Raw genomic sequence first — 19,208 nt, forward strand, 5'->3', positions numbered from 1 at the left:
TTTTGTTGAAACATTGTTAACCGATTCTTTTTAAAAAATTCACAAACCTTTAGCTGCGCATGAATCTGCCGAATCATATCAATATTCAGTGCATTTAAAAACTTAGGTCTGTTTAGGGTTATCACTCCTCCACAACCTTTCTTTTCCAATATGACATCTCCTGCTGCATCAGTGTGCTTGGACATTCTCTGCATAAACCAAAAACAGATTTCACATTAAAATTCATTAGGGTTTTGTCACATGCAACATTGAAACAGACACGTTAAATGTAAATAATTTTCTTCAATATGAATAGATTTTCTTTCCTTTCTTCCTCTCTTTCTTTCATAGTCTTTACAAAACAACTTTAATTCTTTTTTTTTTTTAAATTTTTGCTAATGGTATGTTGGAGTTTTTTTTTTTTTTTTAAAGATTTATTTTATTTTTATTACAAAGTCAGATATACTGAGAGGAGGAGAGATAGAGAGGAAGTGGAGCTGCCGGGATTAGAACCAGCAGCCATATGGGATCAAGGCAAGGACCTTAGCCACTAGGCTACGCTGCCGAGCCCAACAACTTTAATTCTTTCTGCCTAGGCTAATATTACTCTATGTTAAAAGCAAGATAACTTAAATAATTACCTATTCAAAGGATAAATAGAAATAGATTATTTTCACCTTGACTCACTTTTGCTACATAGTATATTGCAATTCCACGTCAGTATAACATCATTGACCAATACAGTCAGTAACACTTTGAACTAGGAGACAGGACAACTCACTGTGAGAACACTAACATGTAAATCTCAGTATTTCTTCCTCCCTTAATCCAAACTTCTAGGAATGGGAAACACAAACAAAATGGAAAAATGTGCATCTTGCGGCCCTTGTTGTGGTCTAGCACATTTGAGTCTCACCTGCTCCACTTTCGATCCAGCTACTAATGCACCTGGGAAACCAATGAAAACGGTCCAGGTTCTTGGGCTCCTGCCACTTAAGTGGAAGGCAGACTTCAGACTGACCCAGCCCCAGTCAATCTGGCCTCTTGGGGAGTGAACCAGCAAATGAAGTTCTCTGTTTCCCTCTCCCTCTGGAACACTGCCTTTAAAATAAATAAATATTTTCTAGAAATGCACATCTATCCCAGCTTTAGGCAGCAACCTAAGTTGCTTAGCAGCTAGCAAGGAAAAAGAGCACCCAGCTGACCGGTACTCTTGGCCCGGTTAATGCCAACTCTGCTGACTGTATCAGTGTGCCAGCATAGTTGCCTTTTTATTTTTAAGATCTAGGGGGAAGAGAGAACGCCTGTCATGCCATCATGGGCACACCCCAGCCAGGCAACCCCACTGCCATCACCATAGCCATGAATGAACTGGGGAGAGAGGGGTATGTAGTGCTAGAGGCTAGGAAAATGGGGTCAGGGATGAGTTGGGATGGGGGCCGACTAAGAGCTTGTTTGACATTTGTAAAATGATTTCTGAAGGCCTGACAGATTGAGCCACTGCACCCACAGGTAATTGAGGGTGCTGAGATTGGGTAGTTCAGAATGGGGAGATCAGAAGGCCTCCCTGTTTCAGACCAAAACACCCAACTGTACACACAAGAACTGGGCTGGGAATGGACTAGGTCAGGGTAGATTGCAGCACCAATTGGTACGGGTCTGGTAGGGGCTTGGGGCAGACTGAGCCGGGTTAAGCAGCAGCCCCTGCTAGCATATGTGAGAGCTGGGTCTCAGGACAAACTCAGTAGAGGCTCATAGGAGTAGTCCCAATAGGTCCATTCCACTAGATCCTCAATCCCCAGGAACCATACTCATGCTTGCACTGGCCTCAGAGCACATGCTGTGGGACTGGGCCACCCCTACTGCTGACCCCACATAAGGAGGATAACACACTGGGATGCACATGAAATACAGGACAGCTGGGCCTAGTACGATAGCCTAGTGGCTAAATCCTCACCTTGTATGCACCGAGACCCCATATGGGCACCAGTTCCCGGCTACCCCACTTCTCCAGCTCCCTGCTTGTGGAAAAGCAGTAGATGATGACACAAACCCTTGGGACTCTGCACCCATGTGTGAGATGTGGAAAAAGTTCCTGGTGCTCGGCTTTAGGCTGGCTCAGCTCTGGCTGTTGCAGCCACTTAGGGAGTGAACCAGTGGACAGAAGATCTTTCTTTCTCTCTGTCTCCCCTTCTCTCTGTAAATCTGCCTTTCCAATAAAAATAAATAAATCTTAGAAAAAATAAAAGAGAGAGCAAACAGCCAATCTCTGATTTAACAGAGGACCCTAAGTGCCTCACCAAAAGATGGAAAGAAGAATAGTTAGAACAACACTATGGGTCAAATTCTCCACAAGTATCTAAAGCTATGAACACACGGAAACAGACAGCTGGCAAGTCTTAGCAGGACCTCACATCTGGTACAATGAAGCCAAGACCATCTCAGAACATTCGAGATAACACAGGTAATATCCTCAGAACATTCTTCTCCCCATCAGGGTGCCTGGGGCAAAAGCAGGAGACTTTCTCTGTCCTCCGGTGCTGATGTGATCTGGCAGCAGGGAGCAGCACATCTGCCCCACTCCCACCGCTCTGCCAAGGTCACAGAAGAGGGGGCGGGGTCTCTTTCCCCATCCATCTTCTCCCCACCTATCCCTTTCCTTCCCACCCAAAGACCTGCACAAGTCTGTAATTCCCTTTACCTTTGTATGTTTAAAATTAATAAGATATGCATCTTTCATGTTGATAACTAGAAGTATTCGTAACTGGGTATATCTGAAAAAGGTTTCTAAAGTTTTTCCCTCTGCAGGTAAACAATTCCAAGGCAAACTATACATACCTCCTCAATTTCAAAATTTATAGTTGTGAGAAAATCGAATCAACTGACTTAGAATACAGTCCAGTCCTAAAATCCCTTGGACTGTGAAACACTATTGAGTCCTTTACTATTGCACTTCAATCTGTATTAGATGTTGAGACAGAACAGATGAAAGTGCACGGAAAATATGAAATGCAGTACATTTCTTACTTGAACTTTTTTCCATAAAATTTCTCTTGAAAATTGATTTTTTCAGGGTACATTTTGTTTACCTCAGAACCTTTATAACCACTGTCATATATAAATATTTATTCCCTTTCAGGAAACATAGTGGGTATCCAAAAAAATATCTGACAAACTGAATGAATAACCCAGCATTCCACTGAGGCAGCCTGGCTGCATCACCAGCCTATGACAAACTTTATGTTGTAGCTACCCAAGTCTCACTCTTAAATATATTCCTTTCACTATGGAACCCCCAATACCCAATGCATGGGCAAACGTGGACATAACCAGAGAAACCCTCTTCCCATTTTAGTAAAACATGTTGGACATGCTTTATTTACCTGTATCTTGTCTCATACCCTTCCTACTAAGTTACATTAAATTTAAACTGTTAGAACATAAGTATAACATGAAAGCATTATCCAAATCTCTCTCCCTCCCAGAGCTCCCAGAAGAGTCACAGCCATCCTCTCTGTCCCTTTAATATGAAGCACATATCAAAGCAAACATCAGGACCTAGAACCACTCACCTCTCAGGCCTTGCTGAGAGTCAACCTTATCTTCTCTCAACATGGCTTATGCACCTTGTGCCACACTCTCCCACCTAATCTGGATTCCATCATGTCTTCCCATTCCACCTGTGTATATTTACCTAACTAAAAATCATTCACATTGTTCCAAGTTTTTTCTAAAAAACTTCTCAGTCCTATTAAGTGTAGAAGGAATATTCAGTCATTATCTCCATCCCCACCACACTCTGCAATACTCAATGCCCACTCTGTTAGCAGCTAGTGTGCTGTAAGTAAGCCCATGGTTCCATTTTATCTGGGTTCAAACTGCGCTTCCAATTCCCTAGCTGTGTTACACTCGGGCATGTTACCTAGCATCTCTCTCCTTGAGTTTCTGATCTGTACCTAGAAATGATGCCATGATCTATAATTCAGAAAATCCTCTAGATTTTAAGGATGGATACAGAGAGTGATCTATCATCAACTGATTTACTCCCTGAATTCTGGCAACAGCCTGGGCTGGGCTAGATCTAAGCCAAGAACTCAATCCAGTCTCCCATGTGCATGCTAGGTATCCAACACTTGAGCCATCACCCACTGCCTTCCAGGATGCTCGTGAGCAAGACACTGGCATTGGAAGCAGAGCTGGGACTCAAGCACAGGCATTCCAACATGGGATATGAACTTCACAAGCGGTGTCTTGCCTGCTGCACCAAATGCCTGCCCATGTCATCTTTTCATTCATTTTCCCATGGATGTGTTAAAAGCCTCTCACACAGTGATGCCCCTTATTTTGGATGCATCAAAAATCAGGCTCTGGGAGACCTTATAGTTGGTCCCAGATTAAGTGGAAGACACGTATAAATCAAGGCATTCTGACTCAAAGAGCCAGATCTTTAACCATAATCATATGCCATCTCCTGCAACATCAAGTGTTCACATTACAAAATTAAGAACCGCAGTGCACCAAAGGAAACCTGCTAACTCAATTATTTCTTCACTTTCCTAACAAAGATGTCTTAAATTACATATCACTACTTAACGTCAATAAAACTAAGTCCAAACTTACCAAATGTTGCAATATGATATTAATCCTTTTGAATGAATTGAACCTGAAACAAAAGCAAGAACACCATGAGGACAGTAAAGTAGGTGGTCACAACTGAGTTTATAAACACTATATGGCCTTTTGCTTTAGGTTCTTCTGAAACATTAGAACAAAAAAGTGTGTAAATTTAAATTCTCATTCATTCCTGGTAGGAACACAAAAGGATACTGATACTTGCAAAGATAATTGGGTAGCTTCTCAGAACTACACATATCCTTCCCATATAACCCAACAATTCTATTCCTTGGTGTTTTCCCAAAGGAACTGAAGTTTTATGTCCATAAGAACACCTGCACATAGGAAGTTTATGGTAGCTTTATCCATAATTACTAAACCATGGAAGTAACCAACACGTCCTACAGTAACTGAAGGACAAAACCAACCTTAATATATCCATACATGAGTATATTAATTTAGCAACAAAAAGCTAACTTTAAAAAGTGGAAATTTGTGCTCCAAGTGAGAGATTATAAATTATATACTTTCAAGTGTCTGATATTCTGAGAAGTGCAAAATTACAGAGTAGCAGAAACATCAGTGGTTGCTAACTGCTTCCAGGAGGAGGGAAGGAATGAACTGGCGAGTATGCAAGATGATCAGGGCAGTGGAACCAATGTATAATACTAACATACACATCAGTATTTGGTCAAAATTTTCTACTCAAATTTCCAGCTCAATTTTTCTGTAAATCTTAAGTTGCTCTATAAAAGAAAGCTGTTAGTGCTTTTTAGAAAAGCTAATAAGGATATAATTTTATCAGCAATTTCCAGAAATATGTAAGTTGGTATTGCCTTTCTAACAAGAAGTTTGGAAATGAAGATTCATAATCTTTAAAAGATCATCCATTCAACCTAGTAAACCCACAGGCAATCACACTTACACAATTTTCAAGTTGACCAAAATTTGATTTATAAAGAAAAACTGGAACAAAATACGTAGCAAGCAGTATTTTTTAAATCATGTCTTCTATACAAAACTATCACACAGCCACTAAAAATATTTGCTAATAAATATTTATGATATGGATAATACTAATGACAAAAATTACAAAAAGAAAGGCTACACAAACACACAACACACTGATTTTGTTGTTGTAAATGTGTTAGGACAGAAACACAAAGCTTAAGACACAACATGGCAAAAAGTGACCAAGAAACAGGCAGAGCTGGAAACAATCTCTAATCAGATGGTGATTATGGGGCCGTACATATACAGGCAAACATGAAGTTATGAACTGTGAAATAGTGCATTCAGAACTGCAATTAACGGAGGACGCAAAAAGGAACTTGAGGGAGGGTGACAATAGGAAGGGGCGTAAGACCTGCTTCTGGAATGCTGGTGTTAGCTTACTTCTTGCTCCAGATGCCAGTGATTTAGATGTTTGGATTGTAAAAACTCAACAAATTGTATCTTTCTAGTTCCGGTCTTTCCAAAAAGTTTCCAGAAAGATATACAGCTTATTCTTGAGAAATTCATAATGCAGTTACATATGCAAGCTTGCTGTTCAGGAAGAAATGTCATCAGCTGCTGCCACCTAGTGAGGACTCTATGCTTTTGCAAATCTACATATTATCTGTGGGAACCAATACACTGCCAATTTACCAATTTTTTCAAGGATATTTGGAGTTATTATACAGTGAAGTTTAAAAAAATAGCCATGTGACCATTGTTAACACTAGTGAACACATCTTAGATACTGAGCTTCTTCAAATACTCATAATTGAACTTTTTGCCTTTATACTAGTTTCTATCTTGTGGCACATTTCATTAAGCTGGCACCAGTGGCCTATATGAACACCGACTCAAGTCACAGCAGCACCACTTCCAATCTAGCTCCCTGCTAATGTGCCTGGGAAAGCAGTGGATTTGACCCAAGTGTTTGGCCTCTGCCACAGACGTGAGGCACCCAGGTGGAGCTTCTGGCTTTAGCCTGGACCACCCAGAACAGCTATGGGCATTCACAGAGCAATAGTCACCAGACGGAAGCTTGCTGTCATTCCTGCTCTCCAACTCTGTCTTCAAATAAATCTTAAAAAAAAAAAATTAAATACTACCAACAGGGGGCACTTACATTTTTTAAAGCAGTCATATACATCACTTTCCTTGATTACATATTCAGAATTTATTTTTATACAAATAAAACATTTTTTCCTAGTCAAGGGATTGCACATTAATCACGTGGGCACAGTTGTGGCACAGTGCATTAAGCTACGACCTGTGAGACCAGCATTCTTTCTGGGCCAACACTGGTTTGAATCCCAGCTGCTCCACTCCTTTCTTTAAAAAAAAAAAAGAAAGAAAGAAAGAAAGAAAGAGAAAGGAAAAAGAAAAGACCTATTTTTATTTGTAAGGAACAGCAGAGAGGAGAAATCTTCCATCTGTAGGTTCTCTCCCCAAATGACTATAAGAGCTGCAGCTGAGCCAACTAGAAGCCAGAAGCCATAGCTTCCATAGCTTCTTCCAGGTCTCCCAAATGGGAGCAAGGCTCACAGACACGAACCATCCTCCACTGGCTTCCCAGGCCATAAGCAGGGAGCTGGATCAGAAGTGGAGCAGTCAAGACACGAATTGGCATGTATACAGAATGCTGGTGCCAAAGGTGGAGGCTTAACCTACAACGCCATGGTGCCAACCCCTGCTCCACTGTTCCACTTCTGATCCAGCTCCCTGCTAATGCACCTGAAAAAGCAATGGAAGCTGGCCCAGGTGCTTTGCTTCTAACTTCCACATGGGAGACCCCGACAGAATTCTAGGTTCCTGGCTTCCACCTGGCCCGCAAGTTGTTGCAGTCACTTGGAAGTGAAATGTGTGCTCTCTTCTTCTCTAACTCTGTCTTTCAAATTAATAAATATCTTTAAAAGATATTTATTTTATTTCAACATGAAAGGCCAAATTACAAAGGGAAAGATCAATTTTTCATCTGCTGGTTCACTCCCCAAATGGCCACAACAGCCAGAACATCTGCTCATCCGAAGCCAGTAGCTTCTCCCATGTCAGTGCAGGATCCCAAGGACCTGAGCCATCCTCTGCTGCTTTCCTGGCCATAAGCAGAGAGCTGGATTGGAAGTAGAGCAGCCAGAACCAGACAGAAGCTTAGTCTACTACATCACAATGCCAGCCCCAAATGAATAAACATTTTAAAAACAAATCCATTAGGACTCATAAATTCCAAAGCTCAGGTCAAACCACTCTGGAAGTACAATAAATGGGTATTTTGTCTGAAGCACTATTAAATGATCTCAAACAGCAGACAAGTTAGAATTAAAATAAAAACTTCAGAGGACAGCACAATGGCTCAACTGACTAATGCTCTGCCTGCAAGCGTTAACATTCCATATAGGTGTTGATTTATGTCCTGGCTGACCCACTTCCATTACAGTTCCCTGCTTGTAGCCTAGGAAAGCAGTAGAGGATGGCTCAAAGCCTTGGGACCCTGCATTCACCTGGGAGACCTAAAAGAAGCTCCTGGCTTCTGGCTCCCGGCTTCAGATTGGCTCAGCCCCAGGAATTGTGGCTACCTGGCAAGTGAATTGTCGGGCACTCTCCGGACCCGCGGAAGAAAACCCGAGGCTGAGTGACTGTGTAGAAACTCTTTATTCCGTCAGGCAGCATGCAAACAGGAAAGCCGTCTGCTCCTTCTTTCTCTCTACTATGTCTGCCTCTCTGCTCTGTCTGCTTCTCTACTCTGTCTGCTCTCCAGGACCCAACCTGCTTATATATAACACCTAGCCAATCAGCTAAAAGGTCACCCCTGCACGTGGGAAGCGACCAATCAGCTAAAAGGTCACCCCTGCATGTGGGAAGCGACCAATCAGCTAAAAGGTCACCCCGCAGGCAGGACACACAACCACTTAATCTTTAATGGCTGATTCTTCACAGTGGCCCCGGGTGAAAACCCAGACCTGCTCTTCCACGACAGGGTTCAATGGGAATAGGGTCCAGCTGTCCTTGCTCGGATTTACCCAGACCTGTTCCTGCATAGCCCATACGTTCCATAATATTCCAAGCCTGAAGGCTGCCTTTCCGATAGGCCTCGTTGCTTAAACGAAGTCCCATGGCACTCAAAATCTCCCGTCCCCACAGGGTGACTGGAATATTACAGACATAAGGCTGAAAGGAACCCTTGTGACCCTCACTATCACTCCAAGGAATGACACTTTCACTTTGTTGTGGTTGGCTAGCCACGCCTAATCCACGCAAAGTTCGGCTCGACTGCTTCAAAGGCCAATCTTTTGGCCAATCAGATTGCCTGATGATGCTGACATCCGCTCCAGTGTCCAATAGGCCCTCAAACGGGACACCACACAACACGAGTGTGGCCAATGGACGATTATGAAGAGACACGGACAGATTCACTAGGGCATCTCTGGAGGAACCAAATCCTCTGTCCTCTCGAGGTTTTCCATGGCTGCGCCACCAATTATGACAGCTAGGCAAGATTAACAGTTGGGCAACGCGTTCTCCAGGAACAATGACAGCTATCCCTTTTGGGGAGGAGATCATAACTTTCACTTTGCCAAGAAAATCCGAATCAATGACTTCCAGGTGCACGATTAGACCTTGCATGGTTTTGGAACTGCGGCCTAATACCAATCCCAGAGTATCCTTTGGGAGGGGACCTTGAAAATCGGTCTCTAAGGCCTGTGGACCCATTTCTGGAGTTAATACCAGGTGGAAGGTGGCACAGAGGTCCAGACCTGCGCTTCCTGGGGTGGCTCTGTGTACTGATTGGAATGCTGCCCCATCTGAGTCTGATGCACCTTGTACACTCCGTGGGGGCCCCGAGGTGCTGGGCCCCTCTGCCCGTTTTTTGGCCTGTTAACGTCCATCAGTGGTCGCCCAGAGATGTCTCGTACCGAGCGACACTCACTTGCCCAATGGTTTCCTTTCCCACAGCGGGGACATAATTTAGGTTGTGGGTGTGAGGGCCGAGACAGCTCTTTCTGGCGACAGTCCCTTTTAAAATGCCCAGGTTTTCCACATCTAAAACATGTTTGACTCTTGCTAGGGAGTCTGTGCTCCTGGCGCATAGCATTCATGATAACCCTAGCTTGTTCCTTAGCTTGGACCACACCTGTGACCACATTATCATGTACATCACGACAGATCTTTATCCAGCTATCTAAGGTCTTATGCCTCCACGGCCAAATTGCCTCTCTGCACCACCTGTTGGCATTCTCATAGGCCAATTGTTGTACTAGGGGCATAGCTTGTTCAACATCTGGGAACACTTTCCTTGCCACCTCCATCAGCCGACTGACAAAATCAGGATAGGGCTCATTAGGCCCCTGAACCACCTTTGAGATCGAGAACTTCAGGTCCCCTTTGGTCTGTATTGCCTTCCAGGCGTTTCTAGCCATAGTGCTTATTTGGGAATACACCAGTTCAGGATAACCTACTTGATTTTCCTGCCCTGTTCTTGCTCCCTCACCCAGGAGCATGTCGACATCCCAAACAGGGTTTCCGGCTTGTGTGTTACGCTGAGCTGTATCAACAGCGAACTCCCTGCAAGCTGATCTCCAAACCAAATACTGCCCTGGGGAGAGGCAGGCCCTAGCAACATTCCTCCAATCATCAGGCGTTAGGGCCATATTAGCTATCTGCTCAAGAGTGGCCAATGTGAACGGTGCCTGAGCCCCATAAGCCTCTACCGCGCTTTTCAACTCTTTCACTAGCTTGAAATCTAGTGGTACCCAGGAGCGTACAGGGGGATTTTGGGTTCGGTCCTCCTGTACGGGAAAGACCTGCCCAAGGCCACGCAATTCTCTCCAACCTTGCCTCTCCTCCACATTGAGGTCGCGTGGCCGGACCCCTAACACATCCCAATCACCAGTCCAGGGAGGAGCCGTAGGTACCAAGGGCGGGTCTCCTGGTGGGGGTCTAGGTACCCAGGATTTCTTTGAATGACTCACCGACGCAGTTTCTAGTCTTTCTACCAGCTCATCCAATTCGCTCCCTGAGGCTTCCTCTTTCTCCTCTGAATCTGATCCTCCTGACTCACTAGTTGTTCCTTTTGAAGAAGCTTCCTCTTACATTTCTCGCAACAGATCTTCCCCTTCCTGCAAGATCTCCTTAAACTTGTCTGACCGTTCCGTAAGACAAGACTTAACCAAGGTCCAGAAACCAATGGTTCCCGGCAGTAACGGACTCTTCCGCTCAGCCCGCAGAAGGTCTCTCCTGAGGTGCTCCCATTGGGGCAGAGTCAGAAGACCTGCATCTAAGAACCAAGGGGAAACCCTATCCGCTGTCTGCAAAAATGCAAGCACTGTCTTAGCCTTCACAGGAGTACCATGTTTTTTCAACAGTTTCCATAACAGCTCCTGCATACACATACTAGAAGATAGATTCCCCATAGTGTTGAACGGTATTATTCCCTGACCAAAGGCTGTCTCGTCGCTAACCCACGAACCTCTCTCTCGTCACTGACCCGTGAACCTCTCTCGTCACTACCCTGTGAACCTCTCGTCGCTGCCCTGCGAACCTGACGCGCGCGTCCCCGCAAAAGCGGCTTCCTGAGCCTGTGCTCAGCTACTGACCTTTTTCCCGCGTGTGCGACTTCCTGAGCTGTGCGCTCAGTTGCTTACCTTGTCCCGTGGTGTGCAGCTTACCTGCTGAAGTGGATCCGACTCATGGCACCAGATGCCGGGGAATCTCCAGACCCGCGGAAGAAAACCCGAGGCTGAGTGACTATGTAGAAACTCTTTATTCTGTCAGGCAGCATGCAAACAGGAAAGCCGTCTGCCTCTCTGCTCTGTCTGCTTCTCCACTCTGTCTGCTCTCCACTCTGTCTGCTCTCCACTCTGTCTGCTCTCCACTCTGTCTGCTCTCCATTCTGTCTGCTCTCCAGGACCCAACCTGCTTATATATAACACCTAGCCAATCAGCTAAAAGGTCACCCCTGCATGTGGGAAGCGACCAATCAGCTAAAAGGTCACCCCGCAGGCAGGACACACAACCACGCCCCAAGGGGAAGACACTTCCTGAACTTGTTTACCACTGCCCTCGTCAGGGCATTGGTCTGCAGTGCTGTGCTAGACAGCCCCATAGATCGTTAGGCGCTCTCAACAGTGAATCAGCAGATGGAAGATCTATCTCTCCTCCTTGGAAATTCTGCCTTTCCAATAAAAAAAAAAATCAATCTTTTAAAAAAAAATCAGTCTTCATAAAATTTCAAATTGAACTGACAGTTTTCCCAGCTTACTGGAAATTACATTCAATTTACTTTTTTACTGTTTTATTTATTTTAAAGGCAGAGTTACAGAAAAAAGGGGGATACAACTGCCAAGGAGGCCACAGGGAATTGGATGCCCTCGGAGGCTGAGTACTCTGAGGTCACCCACCCCCAACCGGAGCTTCCCCAGGGGATGGAAGAAGTCCAAACACTACCGTGCAGAAACCAACGTCATCGGAAAGACAACCAGAAGCCCTGAGCGGTCCGCAGAAACAGAAGAACAATAAATGTCCTTCGGGACCAGGGAGGAGAGCTTTCTCTGGTCCGAGCCTGGCTCCACCTCTGGACCCCCGCCCTCCTTCGCAGTGACCATCGGGATCGCTTCGAAAACCCCTCACAGCAAACAATCATACAAACTAAAAAAAAAAACCTAAAATAAATAGATAAACAACAGAAAGTAGAGCTTGAAATCTGACAGGAAAGAGCTGGCGTGGATTGGCTCATGCCTTGCTGGGTGGGACACAAAGATTAGTCACTCCTCACCATGGTGTTGAGGATTTTCCTGCACACCCCGACCCCCCCGCCAAAAAAAAAAATGTTCTGCACCTTAAATGTTGACAAATATCTTGTTAGAGTTACAAGCCAGTCTAGATTATCCCAAAATCTGCCAAGATCAACAAAATTATACTTCAACACAACAAATGGCTAAATACTAAAATGAAATAGACACGAGACAGCTGAATGGTACCCTATAGCCTTTTTAAGGTATATAGCAGCCGGTCCGGTCCTGTATATAAACTAAAATTGAGATGTCAATGAGCTAATCATAGGTTGTGGTTAGGACTTTTTTTTTTTTTTAATATGCTGGTTACTCAAAACCATGTCAATTCCATAATATTGCAAATTGCTGTTGATGTTATATTGGGACTCTTAATTGACTGTGATGATATTTTACCAGCTCTGACTTCGGACCAGAAATGGTCTCCCCAAGAAACTGTTCAACCCATCTGGACAATAAGTAGCTGGACTCCATGCTTAGTATATGTTTGCAAGGAAAGAATCTTGATTGAATTTGAACTGTAATGCTGCATCAAGGTGGAGGAATCCACCAGGGGGGAGGGGAGAGGGAGGGGTGGGGGGATTCCCAGAGCCTAAGAAACTGTCACATAATGCAAAATATTAATAAAATATATATATATAAAAAAAAGAAAAAAGGGGGATACACCTAGATCTTCCATCTGCTGGTTCACTCTACAAATGGTCATAACGGCCTGGACTGGACTAGACCAAAGACAGGAGCCAGAAGCTTCGTCTGGGTCTCCCACATGAGTGGCAGGCCACTGTTTTCCCAGGTACATTACCAGGGAGCCAGATCAAAAGTGGAGCAGTCAGGACTCAAACCAGCTCCCATATGAGATGATGTCACAAGCTGGTGCTTTACCCACTAAGCCACAACACCAGCCCCTGAGTTTTCTAATTAAGGATTTTATACAAACCCTTAAAGTATGAGTGACATTAAAATTTTTCCAATTTGACTCAAATTCATCTTTTTAGATGTATAATGTTTTAAAAATTAAGAATTTCTTTAGCTACAGAAAGACTTCAAATTCCCTAACGAGACTAGTACCCCAGTGTCAGTTCGAGGTTAAAGAGGGTACTGCCTGATTGGTAAGTCTTTCAAACAATTTAAATGCTGCATGTATCATAAAAGTACACAGAAGCAATGGCATAGCTTCAAGTCCTGAGATTGACTTTCATTTCACTGCAATAGTTAAGGTAAGCTTACTACATCAAGGTACAATACACTATATGAAGCATTTATAGGGCACAAAAATCCAGTATTTTTTAAAATGTAAGTACAACTAAAATCCTCCCCAGATTCTGTATAATCCTACTGCTTTTATATGCTCCAATTCAACCACTAGTTTTAATTCTTTTTAAATCCTTTTTTCTTTTATTTGAGAGGCAGATTCTACTGACAGGAGAGATAGAGAAGGTCTTCTGTCTGCTGGTTCACTACCAAAATGACCACAATGGGCACAATGACCACAATGGCCAGAGCTGAGCTGATCTGAACCTGGGAGCCAGGAGCTCCCATGTGTGTGCAGTGTCCCTAGGACTCTGCTGCTTTCCCAGGCCATAAGCAGAAAGCTGGACTGGAAGTAGAGCAGCTGGGACACAAATGTCTCCATATGGGATAGCCGGCACCATAGGCAGAGCATACCACTATGCCAGCCCCTACTTTAAAATCTTACATTAATAAACTTTTATGCCTCAAAAATGTGGAGAACTGAGTTCCCAGGATTTCTGCAACATCTGGCTTCTCCTCCCTATTGACTCCACACTGTCATCTGCGGGAGGAAAAAACAGGCATGCACATCTCAGCTCCCGCTATTTCCTGAATTCCTTTCTTTATCATGCAGGCGATGTCAACTGGCCTTCTTGAAGCACCCCTCAAGTGTGGTCCCCAGGCCAAACACCACCAGCACTCCCGGGAAACTTCCACATCCTAGACCTACCTAAGAAACTGGGAGCTGGGGCCAAAGGTCTGTTTAATAAATTCTCCAAGTGACTGCAATGCACAATAAGTTTTAAAAACAGCTATCTTAGGAGGATGAAAAATAATTCTTTTGGTACCTTATATAATTACTTAATACACCAAACACAGGCCTACAAGATTAAACAACTCTGCACGAAATCACTAAAGCAAAATGACAACATATGAAAGTATTGCCTGGCGAGGTAAAATGTGAAGAAGAGAGCATAAAATAAAGTCTAGGAGACCATGTAAATCAGGCCTGCAAATTGCTGAAGAACAGGAGCTGAGGAGACAGAAATGGTCTATGGATGGCAGAGAACTATGCCATAAATGACTCCAGATTTCAAACAAGCACAACCAGAAGCAGGTACTGAAAACAGAGAGAAGCATGCGGGTCGCTTTGAAGGATGAAATCTGATTTTGAGTGTGTACTGACCTAAGCAGGAGAATCGAACAACAGAGAATAAAGACAAATGGTACTTGCAGACACAGCAGTGAGTGCACACATCAGGAAGCCACGCGCAGACACCGCAGACACGGGGCACAGAAACCCTCCTATCTTCTGTGGGGAATAAACGAGAAAGCTGCAGCTGAAAACTACGGAGCAGAAGGCTGCCTGCTTCCCGAGTCTGCAAACAGTGTTTTGGGGAAACAGGAGTGGGGAATGGTGCTTCCAGTTTTAAAAATCAGTGGATTACTTTGGATGTATTAATTTATTTGAAAGTTTAACTTACAGAGAGAGAGAGGGAGAAATCAAAAGATTTCTCTACCAGCCTGGTAGCCTAAGTCCTCACCTGGCACGTGTCAGGATCCCATATGGTCGCCAGTTCCTGTTCCGGCACCCTGCTTCCCTTCTAGCTCCTTGCCTCATGGTCTAGGAAAGCAATGGAGGATGGCCCAAGGCCTGGGGCCCCTGTACCCATGTGGCAGACCCAGTGGAGGCTCCTGGCTTCAGACTGGCTCAGCTCCGACTGCTGTGGCCACTTGGGGAGTGAATCATCGGATGGAGGATCCTCCTCTCTCTCCTCCTCTGTATATCTGATTTTCCAACAAAAATAAACAAATCTTAAAAAAAAAAATCTTCCATCTGCTAGTTCACTCCTCAAATGCCTTCAACGGCCAGGGCAATGCCAGGCAGAAGCTGGGAGCCCACTACTCAATCTGGGCATCCCAGGTGGGTGATCTTCTGCTACTCTCCCAGGCACACTAGCAGGGAGCTAGACCAGAAGCAGAGCAGCTGGACTTAAACTGACATCCCAAAATGAGCTGCTGGAGTGGCTTATCCTGCTGCACCAAAAGGCTGGCCCCCAGCATGGTATTTTTTAAATTACAAATATTTCCAAGAGATGTAATCTAAAAAATATAATTTTCCAGCTTTCTCAGAAATACTGGTAGCTATGGAAACTCTGGGTCTGCATTTTTTAAAGACATTAGTGTTGAGAGAGAGAGAGAGAAATCTTCCATCCATGGTTTACTCCCCCAAATGACAGTGAGGGCCTGTGCTGGTCCAGGTTGAAGCCAGGATCCCAGAACCTCATCCAAGTCTCCATGGGCTTGGCAGAGCATCTTCTGCTACTTTCCAGGTGCACTGTTAGGGAGCTGGATCAGAAACATAGTAGCAGGGAGCGACTCAAAGAGGTACCCCAAATATGGGCACCAGTATTGCAGGCAGCAGCTTAATTCACTGCACCACAACCTCATCCTACATATCTTGGCGACGTACACAGAACGAGGTCTTCTGTCAGCTCTATCACTCCTTAAACGCCCACAAAAATCAGGGCTGGGCCAAGACAAAGGGAAGACCCCAAACTTCATGTTTGTGTCACACATGGATGGCAGAGGCCCAAGTGCTCCAGCCTCCCTGGTGCTTCTCCCTAACTAAGTACTTTTCCTTTGAAACACTTGTCAGAGGTGGTAACTAAATAACACTCCTCACTTAGTATTTGTTGCATGTCTATTCCGCTTCCACAGGTCAAGGACCTTACAGAAAGCTACAGTAAGAGCATCATGTAGTCTAGGTAATACAAACTCCTAGAACAGTGCCTCCCAAGAGAAACTGAGTAAATCTTGTTTCATTTATGAAGTGAAGCAGGGCCAAATCTTCACCCAGCTGGTAGATTTAATTCCGGCAGAGGGTATGTCTGTAAGCTTCTGAGACGGGCAGTGAGCACTGAAGTTGAACTTGAGCAGCATTCATCAGGAAGTCATGTGTAAAACCTACTCTAACTGGGAAAAAGGTAAGGCCAGCAATCAAGGGTTTGTTGTTTCATTTTGTTTAAAGATTCATTTATTTGAAAATCAGTTACAAAAAAAAAAAAAAAAGGAAGGAAATACAGAGAGATCTTCCATCTGCTGGTTCACTCCACAGATGGCTGCAATGACTAGGGGTAAGCCAGGCCACAGGTAGCAGCCAGAGGCTTCTCCCAGGTCTCCCATGCTGGTATCTGGGATCCAAAAACTTGGGGCATCTTTTACTGCTTTTCCCACACTGTAGCAGGGAACTGGATGGGAAGTAAAGCATCCACGACATGAACCAGCACCGTTATGGGATGCCAGCACTACAACCAACAGCTTTACTTGCTATGCTACAATGCTGGTCCCTGTCAATCAAGTTTTTCCAAGGTCAACAGCGATATAAATTTGGGAGTACTTGTCAATTTTTAAAATTCGTTTTAGTTTTATTTGAAAATCAGAGAAACAAGATAAAATAAACAGGAATCTTCCATCCACTGCTTCACTCCCCACAAATGCCCACTAAGCCAACAGCCAAGAATTCTATCCTGTTCTCCCACATGCAGAGCAGGGAATCAAAGTCCTTTGATCATTCTTGCTGTGCCAAATACCTGCCAGAATTGTTCACATTTTAACAGCCTGGAAGAGGTAAGGTCTGGGAGTTTAGAGGATTCTAGTCATGTAAAAGACCCAAGAAGCAGTGTCCCAGCACAGTGCACTCAGGACTTCCACCACCAGCATCTCATTCCAAGATGCTAGTTCCAATCTCAGCTGCTCGGCTTCCAATCCAGCTCCCTGCTACCACACCTGGGAGACAGAAGATGGCCCAAGTGCTTGCATCCCTGCCACCGACATGGAGTCCAGGACGAAATCCCTGGCTTTGGCCTGCTCCAGGCCGGGCTTCTGCAGCTATTTGGAGAGTAAACAAATAGAGGGAAGTTTGCTTTCAACAAATCTTTAAGATGCTGCCAAGAGAAAGAACTGAGAAGTGAGGGTTGCACTTACGTGTCAATTGTCATGGAAAATAAAGGGGAGCAGCACTGCTCTGGATCACTTCAAATGGAGTCAGAGTGAAGCCATTATGAAACAGGAATCAGCTGGGGGCAGGGGAGAACAGCTGTTTGACTCGAGCAGAATCCATCCCATTATGGGTCTAGTCGTGGCTCCACTCCCAGTGAGAGCCTTCTGCCAACAAGCACCCTCCGAGGCAGTGAGTAATGGCTCAACCAGCGGGGACTTTGCTGGCCACATGGGAGCCCTGGATTGTGTTCCCAGCTCCCGGCTTCAGCTCCAGCCAGCATGGGCAGCTGGGGGGCAAACCAGCAGGCTTGCCACTCACTGTGACTCTCTGCTTCTCAAGGCAAATAGTAATCATAATTGACAAGTTCTCACTGCTCGAATTTGAAACGGCATCTGTCGTATGTCCCAAGCTAAACTTTAACTTATCCACCTGGCAACGACTGACCCTTTAAACTGGAACAAGTTACAATCCCTGGAACAACATTCACCAGTCCTTGTACCAACCAGTTCCTGGGGTCACCCCCTGGCTTCCTGAGACCATGCCAGTCACTGCAGCCCTCATCAGCAAACAAGCAAGTCTTACACTCAACCTAAACTGATTTTACTTCGGTTAACAAAATTCTGAAGTGTGGTGATTTACTTATTTGGAAGCATATTTGAAACAAATGATTGTGACTAGCACCAAACAGGTCAAATCAGGTTAGATACACAAATTAGAGTTATCTTCAGAGAAGTGATTTGGGGACAGGAAAAAATCCAAGGACTGAGCTGGCACTGGGGCAAGACAAGCAGTGTAGTAGACTGAGCACCCCTATTCCAAAACTCTGAGCACCAACATACGGCCACAAGTGGAAAGTTCCACACTTGACCTAATATGACAGGTCAGAGTTGAGCCACGGGTGACATTATGTGTGTGCAATGCCTACATTAGTATGTAAACTTGAGATCCGTCTCCACGACACACTCTCATACACTGTGACCCCAGGCATTTTGGATAAGTGGCGGCAGTGCCAGGGAGGCCAAGAGAAGCCACAGTTCAAGTGCGTTGCCTAACAGTGTCAACCAAAGCACAGAAACCTTAGTTCACCCCCAGGTCCTCTCGGGTACCCTGTTCCCTCAGACAGGCAGGTGTGAGGATGTTTTAGCCTGGGCAACCTTGCCTCCTGTCTTCACGTCCACTCTACAGACAGACCTGGTGAAAGCATCTCTGGCCAGCATTCTCAAACAGAGCCTGGCCTTCGCCGATTCGCAGATTCGGTCCACCTGTGGAAATGTGGGGTGAAAGAAAGCCAACGAGAAGTGTAGGAATTAACAGATCTTCCCCAACCCAGTTAACTTCGTTAACAAACACGTTTTTCTAATTTGTTCCTCAACCAGCTCAGAACTTGCTGAAACAATTTTTTTTAAAGCAATCATTACAAGCACCGGTTTCTATAATGTAGCAACACTTTTAAGGCATAAAAAGGTTTTTTGTTTTTTAAACATAAAAGCAACAAAAAAGTAACAAACATCTTAGAATCAGGTCTGCGGATACAATGCTACACAACTACAGCCTTTCCCCTAAAGAAGTAACTTCTCAAACACTCCTGTTCTAAGCAGTAACTTCTC

The 19,208-nt window shown here is 44.6% G+C and overlaps 1 protein-coding gene across 1 annotated transcript in view; it reads right to left on the bottom strand.

Moving 5' to 3' along the window:
- The window catches only part of HIBCH (3-hydroxyisobutyryl-CoA hydrolase), a 75,845-nt gene that overhangs the window by 55,992 nt on the left and 645 nt on the right, over positions 1 to 19,208 (bottom strand). The window contains exons 2-3 of the mRNA XM_012931528.2: positions 4,600 to 4,642; positions 48 to 188 (exon numbers count right to left, since the gene is read on the bottom strand). Coding sequence (XP_012786982.2) covers positions 48 to 188; positions 4,600 to 4,642 — 184 coding nt within the window. The remainder of the gene's footprint in view (positions 1 to 47; positions 189 to 4,599; positions 4,643 to 19,208) is intronic.

This window comes from Ochotona princeps, chromosome 5, assembly GCF_030435755.1.
Source record: "Ochotona princeps isolate mOchPri1 chromosome 5, mOchPri1.hap1, whole genome shotgun sequence".
Classification (NCBI taxonomy): Eukaryota; Metazoa; Chordata; class Mammalia; order Lagomorpha; family Ochotonidae; genus Ochotona; species Ochotona princeps.